The sequence below is a fragment of the Anthonomus grandis genome, chromosome 12 (assembly GCF_022605725.1).
Source record: "Anthonomus grandis grandis chromosome 12, icAntGran1.3, whole genome shotgun sequence".
Lineage (NCBI taxonomy): Eukaryota > Metazoa > Arthropoda > Insecta > Coleoptera > Curculionidae > Anthonomus > Anthonomus grandis.
The window spans coordinates 710,160-729,715 of NC_065557.1; the positions used below are offsets into that span (position 1 = coordinate 710,160).

At 33.4% G+C, this 19,556-nt stretch overlaps 1 protein-coding gene across 2 annotated transcripts; it reads right to left on the reverse strand.

Annotated features, from left to right (window-relative positions):
- Window positions 1-1,005: 1,005 nt before the first annotated feature.
- Window positions 1,006-19,358, reverse strand: LOC126742678 (PP2C-like domain-containing protein CG9801). 2 transcript variants are annotated; one of them, XM_050449432.1, is made up of 8 exons: window positions 19,155-19,358; window positions 18,966-19,096; window positions 18,694-18,914; window positions 18,093-18,608; window positions 17,381-17,596; window positions 11,303-11,544; window positions 11,085-11,244; window positions 1,006-2,225 (listed from the first exon to the last, which is right to left on the reverse strand). In XM_050449432.1, exons 2-8 carry the CDS (start codon window positions 19,082-19,084, stop codon window positions 1,273-1,275), a joined length of 2,427 nt encoding a protein of 808 aa, XP_050305389.1. In that variant the 5' UTR covers window positions 19,085-19,096; window positions 19,155-19,358; the 3' UTR covers window positions 1,006-1,272. The 2 variants fall into 2 exon arrangements, with proteins under 2 accessions (XP_050305389.1, XP_050305390.1); XM_050449433.1 differs by lacking the exon at window positions 18,093-18,608.
- Between the last annotated feature and the right edge of the window lie 198 nt (window positions 19,359-19,556).

Here is a 19,556-nt window from a genome sequence, read left to right on the forward strand (position 1 = left end):
ATATTTTTGAAAAATTAAAATTTGTTTTTCCCTAATAAATTGAGAAAATGGCCATAACTCAAAAACCAGGGCACCTAAAGAGCTGAAAATTTGTATACGAGTTCTTCATTTAAATTCATTAGACACCTATTTCAGGGTTTTTTGAAAAATATACAAAGTGCAGAGAAAAAAAATATTTTTGAAAAATTAATATTTTTTTTCATAATAAATTGAGAAAATGGCCATAACTCAAAAACCAGGGCACCTAAAGACCTGAAAATTTGTATACGGGTTCTTCATTTGAATTCATTAGACACCTATTTCAGGGTTTTTTGAAAAATATACAGAGTGCAAAGAAAATAAATATTTTTGAAAAATTAAAATTTGTTTTTCCCTAATAAATTGAGAAAATGGCCATAACTCAAAAACCAGGGCACCTAAAGAGCTGAAAATTTGTATACGAGTTCTTCATTTAAATTCATTAGACACCTATTTCAGGGTTTTTTGAAAAATGTACAGAGTGCAGAGAAAAAAAATATTTTTGAAAAAATAATATTTTTTTTCATAATAAATTGAGAAAATGGCCATAACTCAAAAACCAGGGCACCTAAACACCTGAAAATTTGTATACGAATTCTTCATTCAAATTAATTAGACCCTATTTTAGGGTTTTTCAAAAAACATACAAGTGGTTGATTAAAGTTCAAATCACCCATAGACTTCTTTTTTGCATCTCTCAAAAGATGCATTTTTACTTGCCCACTGTATTAATCACCAAACAGGATGTATGCAAAATGACACCCAAGTTAATTACTAGATATATATTTAAAAGGCCACAGTTAATTTCCCCTATTATTAAATAAAATAATAGAAAATGACTGAGGAATTATATTAGAATTAAAAATAAACGTTCTTGTTTTTGTTACGTTTCCGCCCATTAGCTATTATCTACTTGTTTGCTTGCTCTTAAAGGAAAAATTGAATACAGTGTGTCCTTGATTAACCTTGAAATAAATTGAAACTAAATTGAAAAAAAAAATTATTTAATCAAATATCCTCATTTCATTTGGACAAACACAGACAAATTAGCAGTACTACTTAAACCTAAAAGCACTTAGTTCAATAAAAAAAATTAGCCCGAATATATAGAAAAATATGATCATGAAACGACCGTTTATTGCACACATCCTAAAAAGAAAGAGTATTAAATGTGGCAGCGTCGGTTTACTTCGTTCTGTCCGCAAAACGAACTATTATTAAAGCTTAAAATCGAAACCGGTACCTGTCAAAGTGTCACCCCACGACATTCCCCACATTATAAGCGACCGCGGTGACGTGATCCAACTTGCCCGGCAACGACTGCACCCGCTCCAACCCCCGTTTCCTGCGCGCCCTCTTCTCCTGATTGGACACCTCGACCATCACCCCGTTCCTGTTGTCGTAGTACATCTCGCGATCCTCCAGGGTGCGTCTTTTGGCCGCCGTGACGCTTATCGCGAAACTGACCAGCGTCTCGCACAATTTCCTCGCGTCGTTTATCGGCGAGTCGCGGCCGGAGATGCCACGTTTCAAGATGTCCTCCATCAGGAGCAGTTGCAGCTCGTACCGCTGGATGGGGCTGACGTACGGGATTCCCTCGTCGTTCCTTAGGATCGGAGGGCGGTTTTGTGCGGCACCAGGCCTGAGGTCCAGTGACGTTTTCGATTTGAGGAATTTATAACGGCCCGTCTGGGTGCCTGGGTGGGTCGGAGGGCTGATTTTTCTCGCCGCTTGTTTCCTGAGACTGCTCGCCTTGTTCTCTATGACGGGCGCGGGGGGTTTTTTCGTCTCCTTTCGCGGTTCTTCGACCGAATTCGCGCGGATAAAGTGGTTGGCCACCGAAGGGTTTTGCTGCATTTCCGGTTCCAGGCTGGTCGCTCTTAATTTGCTGCGCCTCGGGGGTTTTTGAGGTGGTTCGGGCGGAACCTTTTGGGCGGTCTCCCGTGGTGGTCTGAGGTTCTCCTGGTTCGCGGACGGTTTTTTCGCGCGGGTTTTTATCGTTTCGATGTTTGAATTGACGGTGAATTTGCACACGTTCGGGTCGAAGTTGTCGGTTAGACCGTCGCTGGCTACCATGACGATGTCGCCCTTTTGCAGGGTGGTGATCGACAGGGTCAAGTTGCTCAGTTCCGGGTTGATGCCGTCCACGGGGCCTAGGGCTCCCAAGGCGTCTCGCATGTCCCTGTTGCTGTTTACGTCATGGGAACCTGCAAGCGTTTATTCAGCTCTAAATCAAAAATTTTGTAACTTCAGAATGGGGCAAATTAAAGATTATTTTTTCAAGCGTCTTTTAAGGAAAAGATGACGTTTAACCTCGCAATTGAACGGCCTATTGTTCATCTCACTTCCACTGCTAATTTAGTATTGCAAATGCCCCATTCTACGTTGATTAACAAATCAATCATGCATAAAATTAAGATCTGTAATCGTTTGCTGCAACACATTGAACAGCGCTTTTCTCTTTTGTTTAGGCTATTTCGGAAGAAGGTCTGCAATTTTCTTCTTGGAAGTGTTTACAATAATCTGAATGAGTTTTATTGTCATAACATTTAAATATGATTAATTCATTTCAAATGTTTGTATTCTTATTATTTTAATTAAAGTTAACCCTTTTAAGAGTTTTTTAAATCAATTTTTTATTTCAAAACTTCAGTCTACTTATTTTCAATGGATTTATACTATGTGTGCTTTGAAAGAATACCTTCTGCTGGCCGAGCAAAATGAAGATTGTTATTTTTAATTAAATTACAAAATACAAGAAAGCTATTCATATTAATTATATTGCTACTGACTTACAGGTTCTCTATTCAAATATTTAGACATCAGGATTATTCGAACTTCGTTGTGTATTCTAGTTTCCTCATCACAGGATAGTTATTGTTTCGATTCTCTAAGTCTGAGTTTAGTGTGTTGTAAATATTTTATAATTTTATTAATTTTTATTAACAATCAAGTTGAAACTTTTAAATAATTAACACTTATTTAAAGATTATACTGTCAAACGTTATTGAATTGCCTATAATTCATGGCTGGTGCGAATTGGCGGCACCTATTTCAGGGTTTATTGAAGAATATACAAAGTGCAAAGAAAACAAAGATTTTGGAAAAATTCATATTTTTTTTCCTAATAAATTGAGTTACAGTTCATTTATCTTCATCATCACCGTTTGTTGCATTTATTGTAATATGGTAGCCATACAAATAATTTTTAACATATACCATGTGTCTATCTTAATGGTCAAAGGTTTAGTTAAAAAAATAGTTGGATATTGATGGGGGTAGGAACCTTAACATAGATTATCAACAAGATGGAGCGCCGCGTTTCGAAATTACTGAATTGAGAGAAGAGGTTCAATGGAATGGCCGGCGAGATGACCAGATCCAACACCCCTCGACTTTTTTCTCTCGGGGTAGGCATATATCCTGGACGCAGTTTAAAAATAAGAAAAGAATCATCATAAAATGAGTGTATACATCCGTGATTGAATTAAGTGAACTTGAAAAACACAATTTTAGAAGGATACCAGGGATAATAAAGAACTGAGACAGGGATATGCCAGAAAAAGTCGACATTTTGGCTCTCCTAAGACATATATCCTGGACACAACTTGGCCCCAATAGTTTTTTTCTGTTTTTGCAATTAAAGTTATAGGGAGCAGGGGTGTGACAACAGTGAAGTAAGAGTGTTTAGGTGATTGAATCTCTGACTTGAAAAAAATGCCAATGGGCTCATTTTTGTAAGAAGTTTTATATTCTACAATAAACGTAAATATTTTTCTTAAGAATGAGTATTTAAGGGATATGAGAGCCCAAATCGAGAACGATAAAAGGCTAAAAGTTCCTGACAACTGTTAAAGGTACAATTAATTCTATGAACATTCCAAAACGTACTTAAGGTTCAAAAATCTCTGACTGGAATTTTTTCAAATTTGAACCAAATGTGAACGACCCATAGTCAAAGTCAAAAGTTTATTGCAAAGCAAATTTGCTGTACAATTTACAAAAAATTCCTAAATTTAGTTAGAGGTATAGTAGGAATAAAATACAATTAACCTAGACATACATGCACGCAAATTACAGGTCATTAAGGTTCTGCAACATAAGTATAGATAGGTCAAGATATTCTGTGAAATCATAATTAGCAGATCTCAGTAGAACTTTTTTTAATGACAATATCAAATTTTCGTCTATTCCAGTCGCGAATCCTTAAAGGCAATAAATTATACATGAGCTTTCCATAGTGGAAAATAGTATTTCTACTTAAAGTGCTCCGAGACTAAGGTACCTGAAGGTTTTGTCTGGAACGTGTTTGGTAATTATGTATTTTAGCCCTTTGTTGGAAGAATGACAATGGCGAAATGTTTCAAACAAAATAAGATCATATAGAGTTAGTATTTTGTAGTGTTGAAACAGACACTTAGAGTGGTCAGACTATAGGTCTGCACATGATAAGACCCTAACAGCTCTCTTCTGCAGAAGAAACAGAGAATGTAACTTAGTAGCAGTACAGTAACCAAGGAACAGGATGTCGTACCTGGGCATGATATACTTCTTTTGAGATGCCTGGGTTATTAATCTCCATAGCTTCTGTTCTTATTTCGTAAATAGCTGATGATAGACTTTTTAATAGCTTGTTAGTGTAAACATTCCACTTTAAATTTTGGTCGATTATTGGTGCCAGGAACTTATACTCACCCACTCTCTGAACCAAACTATTGTGAATTTGTCACTTGTCATTTTACTGAAGTCACTGTTATTCAAAGTGGATTTTCTCACAAACTACCGAAGCGATTTCAACAAAACCGATTGCCTTGAATGTAGAATTGAATTCTCTAAAAATGATGACTAAGGTCCAAAAGTCTTAATTTAATACTTTTTCAACTATGTAGCCTTAAACCATCCATGGCGTCCTTTGTCTTTTTAGCGAAGTCACTATCATGCAAAATGGATTTTCTCAAAAATTAATAGAGCGATTTCAATGAAACCAATTGCATTAGATTTGGCATTAAATTCTCTTAATAATCTTTAAGGGTCACAAGTCTTTTATCAAAACTTCTTTCGAAATCTTGAATTATGCAAGCCACTGAACCATGTGATCAATTGGGTTTAAGAACTAAAGTCATATCTCAAATGAACACTTTACCCGTTATCCTGTCTCAAAGCAAATTTTTTTTATTCAAATTTAGATAAAACAAGGAATTTTGGGCATCAAAGAGAGTCAGCGAATGTATAGAAACTTTGGAGGACCTCTATTACAATAAAAGGATTTCTAATTCTGCAAATGTTGGTAAGAAAACTTGGTCTATTGTTAATGAATTAAGGGATAAGGCTTCTCCATCTATCACAATCCCCACTTCACCGGATAACTTAAACAACTACTTTATAAATGTAGCCAAAAATCTCATGAATACCGTAACTCCTTCCCACGATCCTCTCTCATATCTCGCTAATGAGAATTTACATAATTTCTTTCTTACACCCATAGCATTAGAAGAACTACGCAGCACAATAAAAGACATTAAAAACAAATCTTCATCTGGGGCTGATGGTCTAACGCTCAAAATATTTTCAAATCTCCCGGATATCACTTTAAACCATCTTACCAACTTGATTAATATGTCTCTTCAAATTGGAATCTTTCCAAGCTGCCTTAAGACGGCAATTATTATTCCTTTACATAAAGGGGGCGAGAAGGATCAATGTTCGAACTATCGCCCAATTGCACTTCTCCCAACATTATCGAAGATTATTGAAAGACTGGTAAAGAAACGACTTTTATCCTTTTTGCTTAAATATAAAATTATAACCCCGCATCAGTTCGGATTCTTAAGTAACAAGTGCACCAATGATGCTATGTTGTCCCTCTTTAATAATATATACTCCAGCCTAAACAGCCATCTCTCTACAGCAACAATTTTCTGTGATTTCTCTAAAGCTTTCGACTGTGTAAACAATAATATCCTAATTAATAAATTGCAGCACTATGGAATTAGAGGAACACCTCTCCAGTGGTTCATGTCATACCTGAACAACAGGAATCAGTTTGTTAGGGTTGATTCGATGACGTCTTCGTGCAAGCCAATAGAATGCGGGGTACCTCAGGGCTCAGTTCTAGGCCCTATTTTGTTTCTTCTATTTATAAATGATATTGCTAATCTGGACATAAATGGTAAAATTTGTCTCTTTGCGGACGATACTAGTTTTTCTTGGAGCAACTTAAATATGGTGGCTCTTCGTAGAACCATATCTCGTGACCTAGTCACCATTAAATCGTGGTGCGATTCAAATCTCTTGTGCCTTAACGTCTCAAAAACTAGAGTATTATCATTTAGCGGTGCGTTGCAACCTTTTGTAATTAATAACAACAGAATGGAGGTCGTTGATTCCGTAAAGTTCTTGGGACTGATGGTAGACAACTCTTTAAAATGGGATATCCACATCGATTACTTATCCAAAAAATTAAGTTCTGCATGTTTTGCTCTGAGATCAGTATCCAGGGAGCTAAGTTTGGCAACGGCTATAACAGTTTATTATGCCCTGTTTGAGTCGCACCTCCGATATGCCCTTCCGTTTTGGGGTACGTGTGGTGCGACTCAATTTGAACGCATATTTAAGCTACAAAAGAGAGCTATACGCTACTCATTAAGACTAAATTACAGAACTCACTGCCAGGAATATTTTAAAAAATTTAAAATACTAACTCTTCCTTCCTTATTTATATTTGAATCCGTCTGCCTAATCCGCAAGCACTTATCAGATATGTCAAAAAGGCCATCTCACAATTATCCTCTTAGAAACGCAGAGTACGATCTTTATCTACCAACCCAAAAAAAATAAAATTTACATAAATGATGATTTAACACAAAATAACCAGATCCTATTGAAAAAAACCATGCAGTTTAAACATCTTCACAAATTCCTTTCGGTATTCACTAGAAACGGAAACATATTTCTAAAAAAGACACATTCTGCTGATCCAATTAAAATAAAAAATGAAGAGGACCTAAAAATTTAGAGAGGAGTGTTGTTAAGGATTACTGTTTATCATTTCAAAAAATTACTAATAATAAATGGAAATGGAAGTTTTTGATGAGATCCATATTGAAAAAAAGTCAATTACCATAGAGCCGCAAAACATGTGTAATATTATTGAAGCAGCCACTAAGCAAATAAACATTTTATTGCTTAATATTAGAGGTATTAAAACTAATTTAGATAAGCTTATTGTGTTTCTTGAATCCTATAATGCAAAACATTGTGATATATTGTTGCTAACTGACTGTCATAACCTTACATCCGCTTCCATGTGCCAAATACCTGAATTTGATTGTTATTATGATAATGCAGATTTTAACGCTTTTGATGGTTTATTGATATACACCAAAAAATCCTTAAACCCTATAATATGCACAGGGAAGCAGATTACAAGTAGAATTAGTATTACTAACTTAACTTTTATCTTGGAAAATTTATGTGTTAGCTTGGAGGTTTGCTATCGCTCCCCAAATTCTAATACACTCAACTTTTTAACTGATTTAAGCCATTACCTTGAAAATAAAAAAAATGTGATGTAGCCTTATTTTTAGGGGACATAAACTTGAATATTTTAAATGATGGTGACAATATGGTCAATCAATATGTATCACTTTTAAATAGCCATGGCTTTTTTTCATTATATGAGGATGTTACTAGACCTGATTCACAAACTTGTATAGATCATGTATTTCTCAAAACTAAAATTAAAGAAAATATACTTAAATTTAATCCATATATAGTAAATCACGATATAACAGATCACTTGCCTATATTAATAAATATTGTTTCAAATAAAAATAAACCAGAAAACTCTAAAATAAATGACAACAATTAGAAACATAAATTATCAAAAATTAATCGAATTGGCGAAAAACAGAAACTGGAATGAAATATCTACACAAAACGACCCTAACTTAGCCTTGAATTTTTTGGTAAAAAATATATCTGAAATAATAAATCAGTCATACTATGAAAGAGTGTTAAACACAAGAGTTAAAAAAATTAAACCTTGGATATCGCAAGGTATAATTACTTCAATAAAAAATAGAGACAAATTAAAACAAAAATTAAGGAAAAATCCTACACCAGAAAAAATCTTTGAATATAAACAGTACAGAAATAAACTGAGTAATCTGATCAAAAATACAAAAAATGATTACTACAAAAATAAAATTCAGGAAAATAGTAATAGCATAAAAAAAATATACAATTTTATAAATGAGGCTGTAAATGAAAATGGGAATGAGGGTAAGGGGGAAATAAAAATGATTAGGTCGCAAAATGGTGATCAAATAATAAATCCTATAGAGATCGCTAATCATTTTAACAAGCATTTCATGAATGTTGGTTTAAACCTATCAAAAAGCATTAATACTCCCCCTCACCCCTTCACAATAAACAGGACATTCCCAAACTCCATGTATTTGAAACCCGTTACTCAGAATGAGATAATTAAATATATAAATTCTTTAAAAAATAATGGCTCACCTGGTAAAGATGGAATTTCTGCAAAAATCTTAAAACTGCTCCATATGCACATTTTACCACCACTTGTACATATTATAAACTTAATTTTTAAAACTGGTGTAATGCCAAGTCATTTTAAAGTATCTGTGGTGAGTCCAGTTTTTAAGTCCGGAAGTAAGGAATTGATGGATAATTATAGACCAATAAGTGTCATCTCTAACCTGGGAAAAGTCTTCGAAAAATGCTTTAAGGATAGACTGTTATGTTATATTGACCAAAATAATTTGGTTTTACTCGAGGAGTCAGTACAATAGATGCTATATATGAGCTTGTTAGTGATATAACTAAAAGTATGGACAAAAATAAAAAGTGCCTTGCGGTGTTTCTCGACCTAACAAAAGCATTCGATACAGTGTCACACCAAATATTATTACAAACATTAGAAAAATATGGTATCAGAGGCAAAGTATTACAACTTTTACAGAGTCATCTATCAAACAGAATGCAATACACCAAGATAAAAAGTAACCTTAGCGATCCTGATATCATTAAAATTGGAATACCGCAGGGCACTGTACTAGGACCCCTACTTTTCAATGTTTATATAAATGCAGTGAATGATATAAAAACTCCTGGCAAAGTAATATCCTATGCCGATGATACAGGAATTATATTTATTGGAGACACATGGCAAGAGGCAAAAGTTAAGTTTCAAGAAGGTCTATCATTAATCAAAAATTTTTTCGACACCTTTAAATTGTCACTAAATCCAAAAAAATCTAAATATATAGCATTTTCCATAAACAGTTTAAATAGACCAAACTTTCAAAATATCATTGTAAACTATATTAATGAACCAACTGCACAGGTAAACTCTATAAAATATTTGGGAGTCCATATAGACAAACATCTAAAATGGGATATACACATTGATTATTTAACAAAAAAGATAAAGGCACTCTTACATAAATTTTATTTACAAAGGGAAATTTTGTGCAGAAAACTGATTGTGTTGATCTATAAAGCTCTCGTGGAACCCCTATTAAGGTATGGGATATTGATTTGGGGTGGGGCATATGAAAACAGTCTAAAAAATCTTAAAACAATACAATACTCAATAGTAAAGATAATGTTAAAGAGACCTAGGTTATTTTCAACAAAGCAATTATATAATTCTGAAATACAAGATTTTAAAACTCTTTTTATAACAACCTGTTGCTCTTATGTTCATAAATTCTATGGTAAACAAAGTATAATAAACCATAGACACCAAACCCGAGCTAATAAACACCAGCAAATTGTACTACCTTATATGATTCGAGATTTTGGTCAACATTCGGCAGTATTTTTAGCTCCAAAATTTTATAACCTTCTCCCAGAAAATGTCAAACAACAAAAATACTACAAAAAGTTTAATGAGCATGCCCTAAGTTATATATTAGGAAACAAAAGAAAATTTTGTTGATTGATCATATGTGCTTGTATCAATATTCTGCTTTTCACCAAACTTTTTATTTTCTTACTCGATAGCAATCACAACATAAATACATAAGGGAAAAAGAAAAAAATCTCAGTATGGACATTTATTCAATTATTTATTTTGTTTCAAATATTATAGGTTTTAGGTACCAAAGACTAGAAAATTCTGTAAAATACTACATAATACCTTTGTAGTTAAAATGTATATGTGTATATAGTATATGAATCTTTTTTTTTTTTTCTCTTTTTCTCATTTTTATTGTTTGGTTTTTGATTTTTGTTATGTAGTTTTGGGTAAACTTATTTAAAATGTTAAATATTGTGAACTAATTTATATAACGGCTAGCCTGCTAAGGGTAACAACATTGATATATTAGAATTTTTAAATTGTTTCTACCATAGCACATACAGATACTCTGGTATCTAGGTGCTTTATATTCTTAGAATTGTAATATTTTATATTGAAGTTGAATATATTGAATATTGAACCCCACGATCAGAACTAGTTAAACGATCCATTCTTTACAATGCAAAAAAAATGCACAATCATCTCCCATTTGAAATCAAATCAATAACAACTTTTTCCAAATTTCGGAAAGCTCTGAAATCATACTTGCTGGAGAGAGCCTTATACACAGTAAACGACTTTTTTTAATAATTAATGTTATGTAATTTTAAGCACGCGCTTTTCCTAAACACTGGTAAATTTGTTTATGTTGTTATGATAATGTACATAAATAATATTCGTATATTATATAAACAAATTAGTAGTTTGCTAATAATGTTTTTGTAAACAACTCCCTTTTGCCGACTTTGTATACAAGTGAATGTATATATATTTTATAGATTTTAAGGAAATGTGACCTAAACAATTTATAAAATTGTTAAGTTTTTTGTATGTTTTGTTGTATTTTTTATTTTTATATATTTGTATTTTTTGTTTTGTCTTTTTGTTTGTATGATTTATTTAAATAATAGCTTTGTCGACAAAATTTTAAATTTTATGATAATAAAGCATTGATTTATTTATTTATTTAAATCACCAAAAAAATCAAGAAAATAATCTCGTATAAATAAATAAATACCTTTGGTCAACTCCCTAATGCCGGTTTTCTGCGAATACACGTAAGCCAACGTATCCCCCACATTACAAACGCAACAAACGTAACTCCCGTCGCTGTCCCTGCGAGCCTCTTTCGATTTTATCGGTAGAATCACCGCCACAGTTAACGTAGTGAGCATTCCCTAAAAGAAAAAATAATCCAATCGTTCCTGTTTTAAATTTTCCCTGAATAAGTGCAACCTTATTTTCTAAAATGAGATCGTGGGCACAATTGAAGGCCCTCAAAAGACAAACGAAAACCTCCCGAGTGTTGCCGACCAAGTTGGCCCCGTTGTCCACTGGGTTCAAAGTGTCGTTCGTTAAACTTTGCTCGCCCTTGATCGTTAGTTTTTCGAACGGTTTCGTGTCGTTGAAGATGGTTTTGTTGAGGTAGTGGAGGGACGCGTGGATGGCCGATTTGGCCGCCACGCTCGCCTTTTCACCTGAAAAATTTTTTTTTTTTTTTGAGAATTAAATGCAACTTACTGTACAACGTCAAATTATGTAAGGTTTTATTTTTTGTACATATATTCACAAATGTTTTTATTTAACAAGTATAGGAGCGAAGCGACTATTGGTCCGTGCGGACCAGTTTGGAACGTTTAGGTTTTGTTTGTGAAGAGCAATAAAGGAATTCTTAAAAAAAAAATCAGGTGTACTTAAGTCTGGTCAGTTGGGGGGGCCAACGTTTATATGCCAAGGAAAATGAGGACCAGTTGTTGGGGTATCATGCTTCAAACAACCATAATGTATTTATATAGCCCCGTTGTGTGTCAATATAATGTGTTAAATGTCAAATATTTGTTAAAATGTATTAATTGCATCCTAAATAAACTTTAAATACCAAATTTCAACCCAATCGGATCAATAGCAAACGAGTTATCAGTCACGTGACTTTAAAATATATTATGTCACATATCTGTCAAAATTTAATAATTGTATCCTAAATAAATCCCAAATACAACATTCAAGCGATTCAGATGAATAGTTAAAAAGTTAAGATAGTCACGTGACCCTAAAACATAGTATGTCAAATATCTGTCAAAATGTATTAATCTTATCCTAAATAAATTCTAGGTACTTAATTTCAAGCAAATCACACCAATGACAAAAAAAGTAACGATACTCGCCTAACCTTAAAACTGAATAATTTTGAAAAATAATTACGTTTAAGAATTATTAACATTTACTATTAATACACTCAATAGCATAAAACTCACATAATATCTAGATCATTACAAATGACCCGCGTATACAGGGTGTCTCCTTTCAAATGGTCAAAAATGCTAAAATGTATACAGGCGCCACAAAGAAGTAGTTTGAAATGAGACATGAGACAGAAATTTTTCAAAAAAAATTATTTTTTTTCCTCTGTATTAAAAATGCTTACAGCGATTTCATTGAAATGTGTGTGGTGTCTCCTCCCTGTATATTCGAATATTTTTAATAAAAAAAAATTGTGCAGATTTCGTTTTGACTCACCCCGGTATAAACACACTGACATTAAAAAAAAAAAATGCATTTTTCGAAGACGTCAAAATGTTTACCGAATTTTCCTGGCCGCAATACACAATTTCCTTAATTGATATGCACATATTCGGAAAGCCCATTCATTTTCTGATTCAGTGCTTCCTTTCCCTGATCGTTTTAATTGATAATTTTACAAAAAACCCTACCTAAGGCCCGGCCACCTGTCACGAGAAAAAATATTCCCATACCAGACGCCAGAGCATTGTTTAAGCATTTTTTGGCCTTTTCTTTAGAGCTTAGGTTGACACCTCCAATTACCTGCAAAAACGCAAAAAATTGACTCTTTTTAGAAAAGCTAATTTTTCGGGTACTTGTACTATCGCTGAAACCTTGAAATTTTAGTATGTGTTGTAAAACAAAATTTCGGACCTTTTAGATGATGTTTGATCTTTTCACAATGTACAGGGGCAAATGAATTAAATTCGAATTACTCAAAACCTATTAAAGTTGGAAGATTGTAATTTTAGACGAATAATGGGGTTATCAAAGTATTTAATACCTGAGAATATAAATCGTCCAGATGCCACCATTAAAAAGTTATTACATAAAATGTGATTTTCGGCTCGGACCTTCATGGGTAAAGTTAATTATCGCTCGCTCTGTATGGTTCCCAAAAATTTCGGTTGTATGGCATATGAAAGATAAAGGACGAAGCTATTTTTTGAGTCTTAAGTCTTCTTTGGACGAAAATTCCCAAAAACTGAAAATGCCCGAACACGTAAAATCAAAGCTCCAAGATGTCAAATCTCTTACAAAACGAAGTCCTTTCGCCGAAACGCTTTTTTTATAAAAATTATAATTTAGCCTCTGGAGAAGTTTGATTTTTTTTTTGGCATTTTTGTTCGTTTATAATTACTCACCCTGTACACTGATCTGGCCCAAAAAGTCATATAATCCCTGGAGCACAGATAACATCAGGTTGATGAAAAATCTTCGTAATCAAGGACTTAATCGCTTTAAGCGCACTAAGGATCCTGTCCATTGGAATTAATAATAATAATAATAATAAGGCTTTTATTTCCAACAGTCACCCACTTACAGGAAATACAGAAAAAATTGTGTACAACAGGTTTAAGGTTTAAAATTAAATAATACAATATAATATTAAGCTAAATGAAAAGTTATGGAAGAGGCTTATAGGCTAATAAAAATTTTAGAAAACATACATATTTACTCAAAGCATTACCTACCTACAAAATATCTAAGAGAAATTCAAGATTTAGGATTATTGATTAAAAAATCCTACTAAGAAAGACACTGAAGCAACAAAGAGGTCCAAGTTGTGGTTACAAAGAGTATTAAATAAGTTACACATATAATAAGTCGGCGACATTCCAAAAATGTTATTTATTGCTCTATTATACTGAAGAGAGTTTAATCTAGGAACAACAAAATAAATTTGATTTAACAATGAGCTACAGTCGATTTTATAATTAACTAACTTATATAAAAAGACCACGGCCGCTACCACACGGCGGTCGGCTAAGACATGTTCCTCTTGCTGGATAAACACCATCGGTCTTGTACATTAAATATTTTAAAAATCTACGCTGAATTGACTCAATTTTATCAATCTCCACCTGATATACTGGATGCCATATAATTGAAGCGTACTCAAGCTTGGAGCGAACAAATGAGCGATATAAGAACTGCACCACCCTATAACTTCATCAAAATTGCGACAATTTCTAATTATAAAACCCAGAAAACTGGATGCTGCTATAACTGCATTATGGATATGATTTTTAAAGTTAAAATGTTGGTCAAAAATAACACCCAAATCTTTAATTTCAAGACACCTAATCAAGGGAAAATTTTGTATTTCATAATAATTATGATGAATAAAATTTTTGTTTCTACAAAGAGTTACCTGAAAACACTTTGACACATTAAGAAAAAGTCTGTTATTCCGACACTTTTAAATCATCTGCAAAAAGCAGTTTAAGACATAAAATAGTCAGTGCAAGATCATTGATAAACAACAAAAAAAGAAGCGGTTCCAAGTTTGCACCCTGTGGGACACCAGATCTTACGATGTATTGATTGGAGAGAAAACCGTCGATTTCGACAAACTGCATTCGGTCTTTCAGAAGGTACGAAGAAAATAATTTTAATACATTTTCAGAGCAACCCAGATAATAAAGTTTTATCAATAAAATAGTGATACATATCTACTTCTGAAAATCCATGTACAGAACATCCACTTGACTTCTGTTGTTTAGGGCTTGACATATGTATTCGGAAAGACAACATAAATTAGTGATACATGATCTTCGTTCCATAAAACCATGTTGATCGGGCGATATTGGATTGGCGATGGAATTACTACAAAAATCTAAGAAATCTTACAAGTGCTATAAGAGCTGAGAAAAAAGTGTATATCTTAATCACAAGTTTAAGAATTGTAGTTTGAAGGAGAAATGGGCTGAGCTTAAAAAATGAAATGTTCTTAAAAATAAAAATAAAACAATTCCAGATCACCTAAAAAATGTTGACCAATTAAACAAATATTTTACTGAAATAGGACAAAATAAGAAAAATGCAAAAACCCGATTTGCTGAATTTTTATAATAATAACTTATTACATAATATGACTTTTCAATTTACTCCTGTTGATGAAGAATTAATTTATACAATTATTCTTAATATAAAATCTAAAGCTTTTGGTGCAGATAAATTGAATATAACACTTCTTTCTCTTTGCTGTCCTTTTATAATACCATATATAACACACATCATAAATAGCTGTATTGAGAACTCATACTTTCCAAAAAACTGGAAAATAGCCAACGTTTTTCCTCTGGCTAAAGTTATTAACCCTACTGAATTAAGTCAACTAAGATCAATATCAATTTTGCCAACTTTCTCAAAAATTTTGGAAAAAGCTATGGAAACTCAATTTCTTCCAAACAGTCGGGATTTAGACCCCGATATAGTTGTTCGACGGCACTGTGTGATATAGTAGACGATATTTTCACTTCTCAACATTCTGGAAATGCAACTGTCTTTATACTATTAGATTATTCCAAAGCATTTGATATGATGGATCATAATATCTTGATTGCGATTTTAAAATATAAATGCTTTAAAGAGGCTTCGTCTTCTTTAATTAATTCATTTTTGTCAGACAGAAAACAGCGAGTTTGCCTTGAGGGAAAAAAATCAGAATTTTTGACTATCAAATCAGGAGTACCTCGGGGGTAGCATTGCAAATTCCTTAAAATATAATAAATATCATCTCTATGCAGACTCAAATTTATTCGTCATTTATACCTAGTTTAGCTACAATATCAACAGAACAAATAAATAATGACTTAGGGGAATTACTGAAATCTTCGGAAGATAATTTACTGAAAATAAATCCTGGCAAATCGACCGCCATTCTATTCTGCAATGAAACTTATAAAAACCACTTACAAAATTGTATAAAACTTAAACTAGGTAACAATATAATAGAATTTAAGGACTCACTTAAAAATCTAGGCTTAATATTGGATTATATCTTAAAATTTAAAGAACATAGTACTTTTTGTTTAAAAAAAGCATATTCGATGTTGAAATTAATTTATTCACATAGATATTTATCGCAAAAAACTAAGGCTATGCTCTGTGAAACACTAGTTTTATCAATTGTCAACTTTGCTGATCACGTATATTATTGGCCTTTTTTGGACAGTCGGACATAGAGATTCAAAAAGTGCAAAATTGCTGTCTGAGACTCATATTTGGCATAAGGCGTAGACAAAGAATATCTCACAAATTGTCCGAAATAGGATCGCTTAATATGAGTGAACGGCACAATTTACAGAGGGGTGGTTTAAGCGTAGGGTTAATGAAAAACGTTTTTTTTTGCAGGAAATAATTGCCTGAAAAAAAAATGGTTTTTAAGGAAATTATAGAGGATAAAAACATCTATAGTTTTTGTATCTATACTTTTGTCACATAACCTTAAGGTTTTCGAGAAAAACGTGAAAAAAACCCTATTTTATTTTAAGCAAGACGTATCGCTACGAAAATTGCAGTATTACAAATAAATAAATAAACTCAATACAAGGCACAAGAGTCAATGCAATTATTGAAGCATCAAACTAGTCTAGTTTCAGGTGCCAGGTAGGCAATAATTTATTAGGGCCAAGAAGGAATGTAGACTATTTAATGTCTCAAATTAATTAAAAATATGCACTTTTTTTCAATTTATTAGTGAGCTAAAAATCCTTATTTAGTAAATAATTTTTATTGTTACATACTGTTTCCAGTTTCTCCCTTTTTTCCTATTTTTATTCTTAACTCATCAGTTAGTTTCAAATTAGAGATGAGCGATCCGGTGATTTATTAGGAACGGCGTGATTCAGCAATCACCGTTCTTTTAAGCGGTGACCGTGATCACTGTATTTTTAATATTTACATTTAAGGAGTCGCCTGGTAGCGGGCCAATTGGCCGGGCTGTGGTTAAAAGCTGTAAAAATATCAGTGATCACTCATACGTCATACGCATTTAGCATGAAGTCGTTCCATGATAATATACACTATTGGAACGGTAACAGGTATCTCGAAATCACGGGTCGCCGTGATATGAATATTTCAGTCACCGCCGTTATTGGCAATTTACAAATCACGGTGACAAAATCACCGATAGTGAAATATCTCTATTTTAAATACACAATAAAATTGAATTTATATTTAGTCTTATTAGAGAAAGTATTTCTTTCAGTTTTGTTCTTCTAGGCATGGCATCTTATTAATACATACCCCAATTGACCCCATCGGCTACAGCCAAAATGGCCGAATCCTCTCTGGCTATTAGTCCAAAACAGTCCGCAATAGGATCACCATTTTTTAGTCTGGTCACTTGGTTCCTGTCATATAAACTGTCAGAAATGCCATAGAAAGTGTCAGATTTTTGGCTCCATTCGGGCGGAAGGGCCGCGTCATCTGCAGCGGGAACTGAAGGCTCCTCTCCTTCACCTAAAATAAATTCCTTACATCGATTGTAATGTAATAATGTGCAATGAAAAAAATCACTGAGGCAATCAAGGGAATCTGTAAGTTTGTGTAATAGTAAAAGCGTCAAGGCGTTAGGTGTAGTGCCTAAGCTAAAGAAAAAAAAAATGAAAGGAGGTCATACATAGCCTATGGCTTCTATTGATATTGTTTCTTCAAAACTACAGGGTCATATGAAAAGGTTATGAGTGAATAATCAAAAGTGGTATAGCATGCAAGTTTTAGATGATCTTCTACAAAGTATTTACACTAGAACAGAAACCAAAAACCAGAGGTCAGATATCAAGACAAACTTAGAATTAAATGTTAAATTTTTTTTGTTAATAGTAAGTCCGTACACCTCCAAGGGAAACTGAAAAACAACAATAAATAAAAAACAATTGATCAATCAATTAATTCCAAATTTCTCCTAATATCTCATAAAAAAAAAACAATCCCATGCCATCAGCAAAATGTATACCCCTCTCGCTCCTCTGCCGTTGCACTTGAATGATTTTCCCTCTCTTTTTATTGCCAAAGGGGTTTCCTTCGCTCCTTGACTTTGCCAAGGCATAATTTGTCTTATTCACATTCGGAATGTTATGTTGACTTATCTCAGGTTTCGTCTTAATAGAATGTCTTAATGGTAATGCCTCACTACTCTGTATCACTTTGGTAATTGTTACTGTATTACCACCTAAACTGCAAGAATGTTCTTTGTCACTAGCACTAGTCGGAACTATTTCCACACGTCCTACATTTTCATTTTCATCTTTAGTTTTAGTATCACAGGCAAGGTAAAATTCCTTATCTATCTTAGTTTTCTCCACTTCGATGTTAAAGTCCGCTATGCTGCCCAAACTGAGACTTTTGGAATGTCTTTTCGGTTTATTGGTGACACAATATTCATTGCCCCCCACTTTTATTACCATTGTGGTGTTGTCAATCGGTTGACCAACGATTCTTTGCGGTGATTTTTTTTGTTTGACAATAGGGACTAAAAGAATTGTACCACTATCATAAATACAACTTCCAGGACCCTATTTTACAGTCATTTATTAAATATATCAAATTAGACTTACCGGGTTCTTCCTCATCATGATTATCGATAAAATCGATGTCGTCATCTAACACTGACAAGTGTTTTTCAGTACGTTTCACTGTGGTGAGTCCACCATTGGGTCCGGAATAACAACCAATAACGCTGCTGGCTCCACTTTTGTACCTACCTAACTCGTAACTGGGCAAATCAGTGGGGTTTTTGCCATAAACTATTGGGGGGCCCTCGCGAAGCGTTATCAACCTTTAAACTGTACAATTAGGCGCCTAAACAAGCAAACCCTGGAGGACTTACCCTTGCAAGTATTTTGTCACAAAAGCATTCTCGTTGGCACTATTTTTCTTGTCTCGGGGCTCATTGTGGAAACTTAATTGTCTTAAATAAGTGGAAACTCGCTTCCTGAGAGAAGGCATAGCAAAACTGCCCTGTTTTTGTAAAAATATTTGTAAATATTTACTTTTCTACATCAAAACATAACCTTACTAAGGTTCGCGAGGGTCTGGTAACGATACGCCTCGTTGATTTAGAACAGTGAAGGCGCACATTTATTAATTAGCGAAACTGCTATCAGGGTTTAGGAATTTATCTGTTTGTGAATCATTTGAATTCCTTTTAATAAACGATAAAAAGAGAAAGGCAGGAGATCCATTTATTTTGGTCACACCCTATCCATATGTTTTTACTGGTTTAAAATGAACTGTCATTAGTCATTAGTGTCAAATGTCATTAGTGTCAAATGTGACAAAGTTTAAATTAACAGGCTTATTTAGTTATTTATTTATAATCGGGACCTGTAGGACAAAAGTACTAATAACTTTGGTTTTATTTAGGGTAGACTAACGATGTTTACATTTTTATAATCTCGAAATATGAGGTTGCAACCTG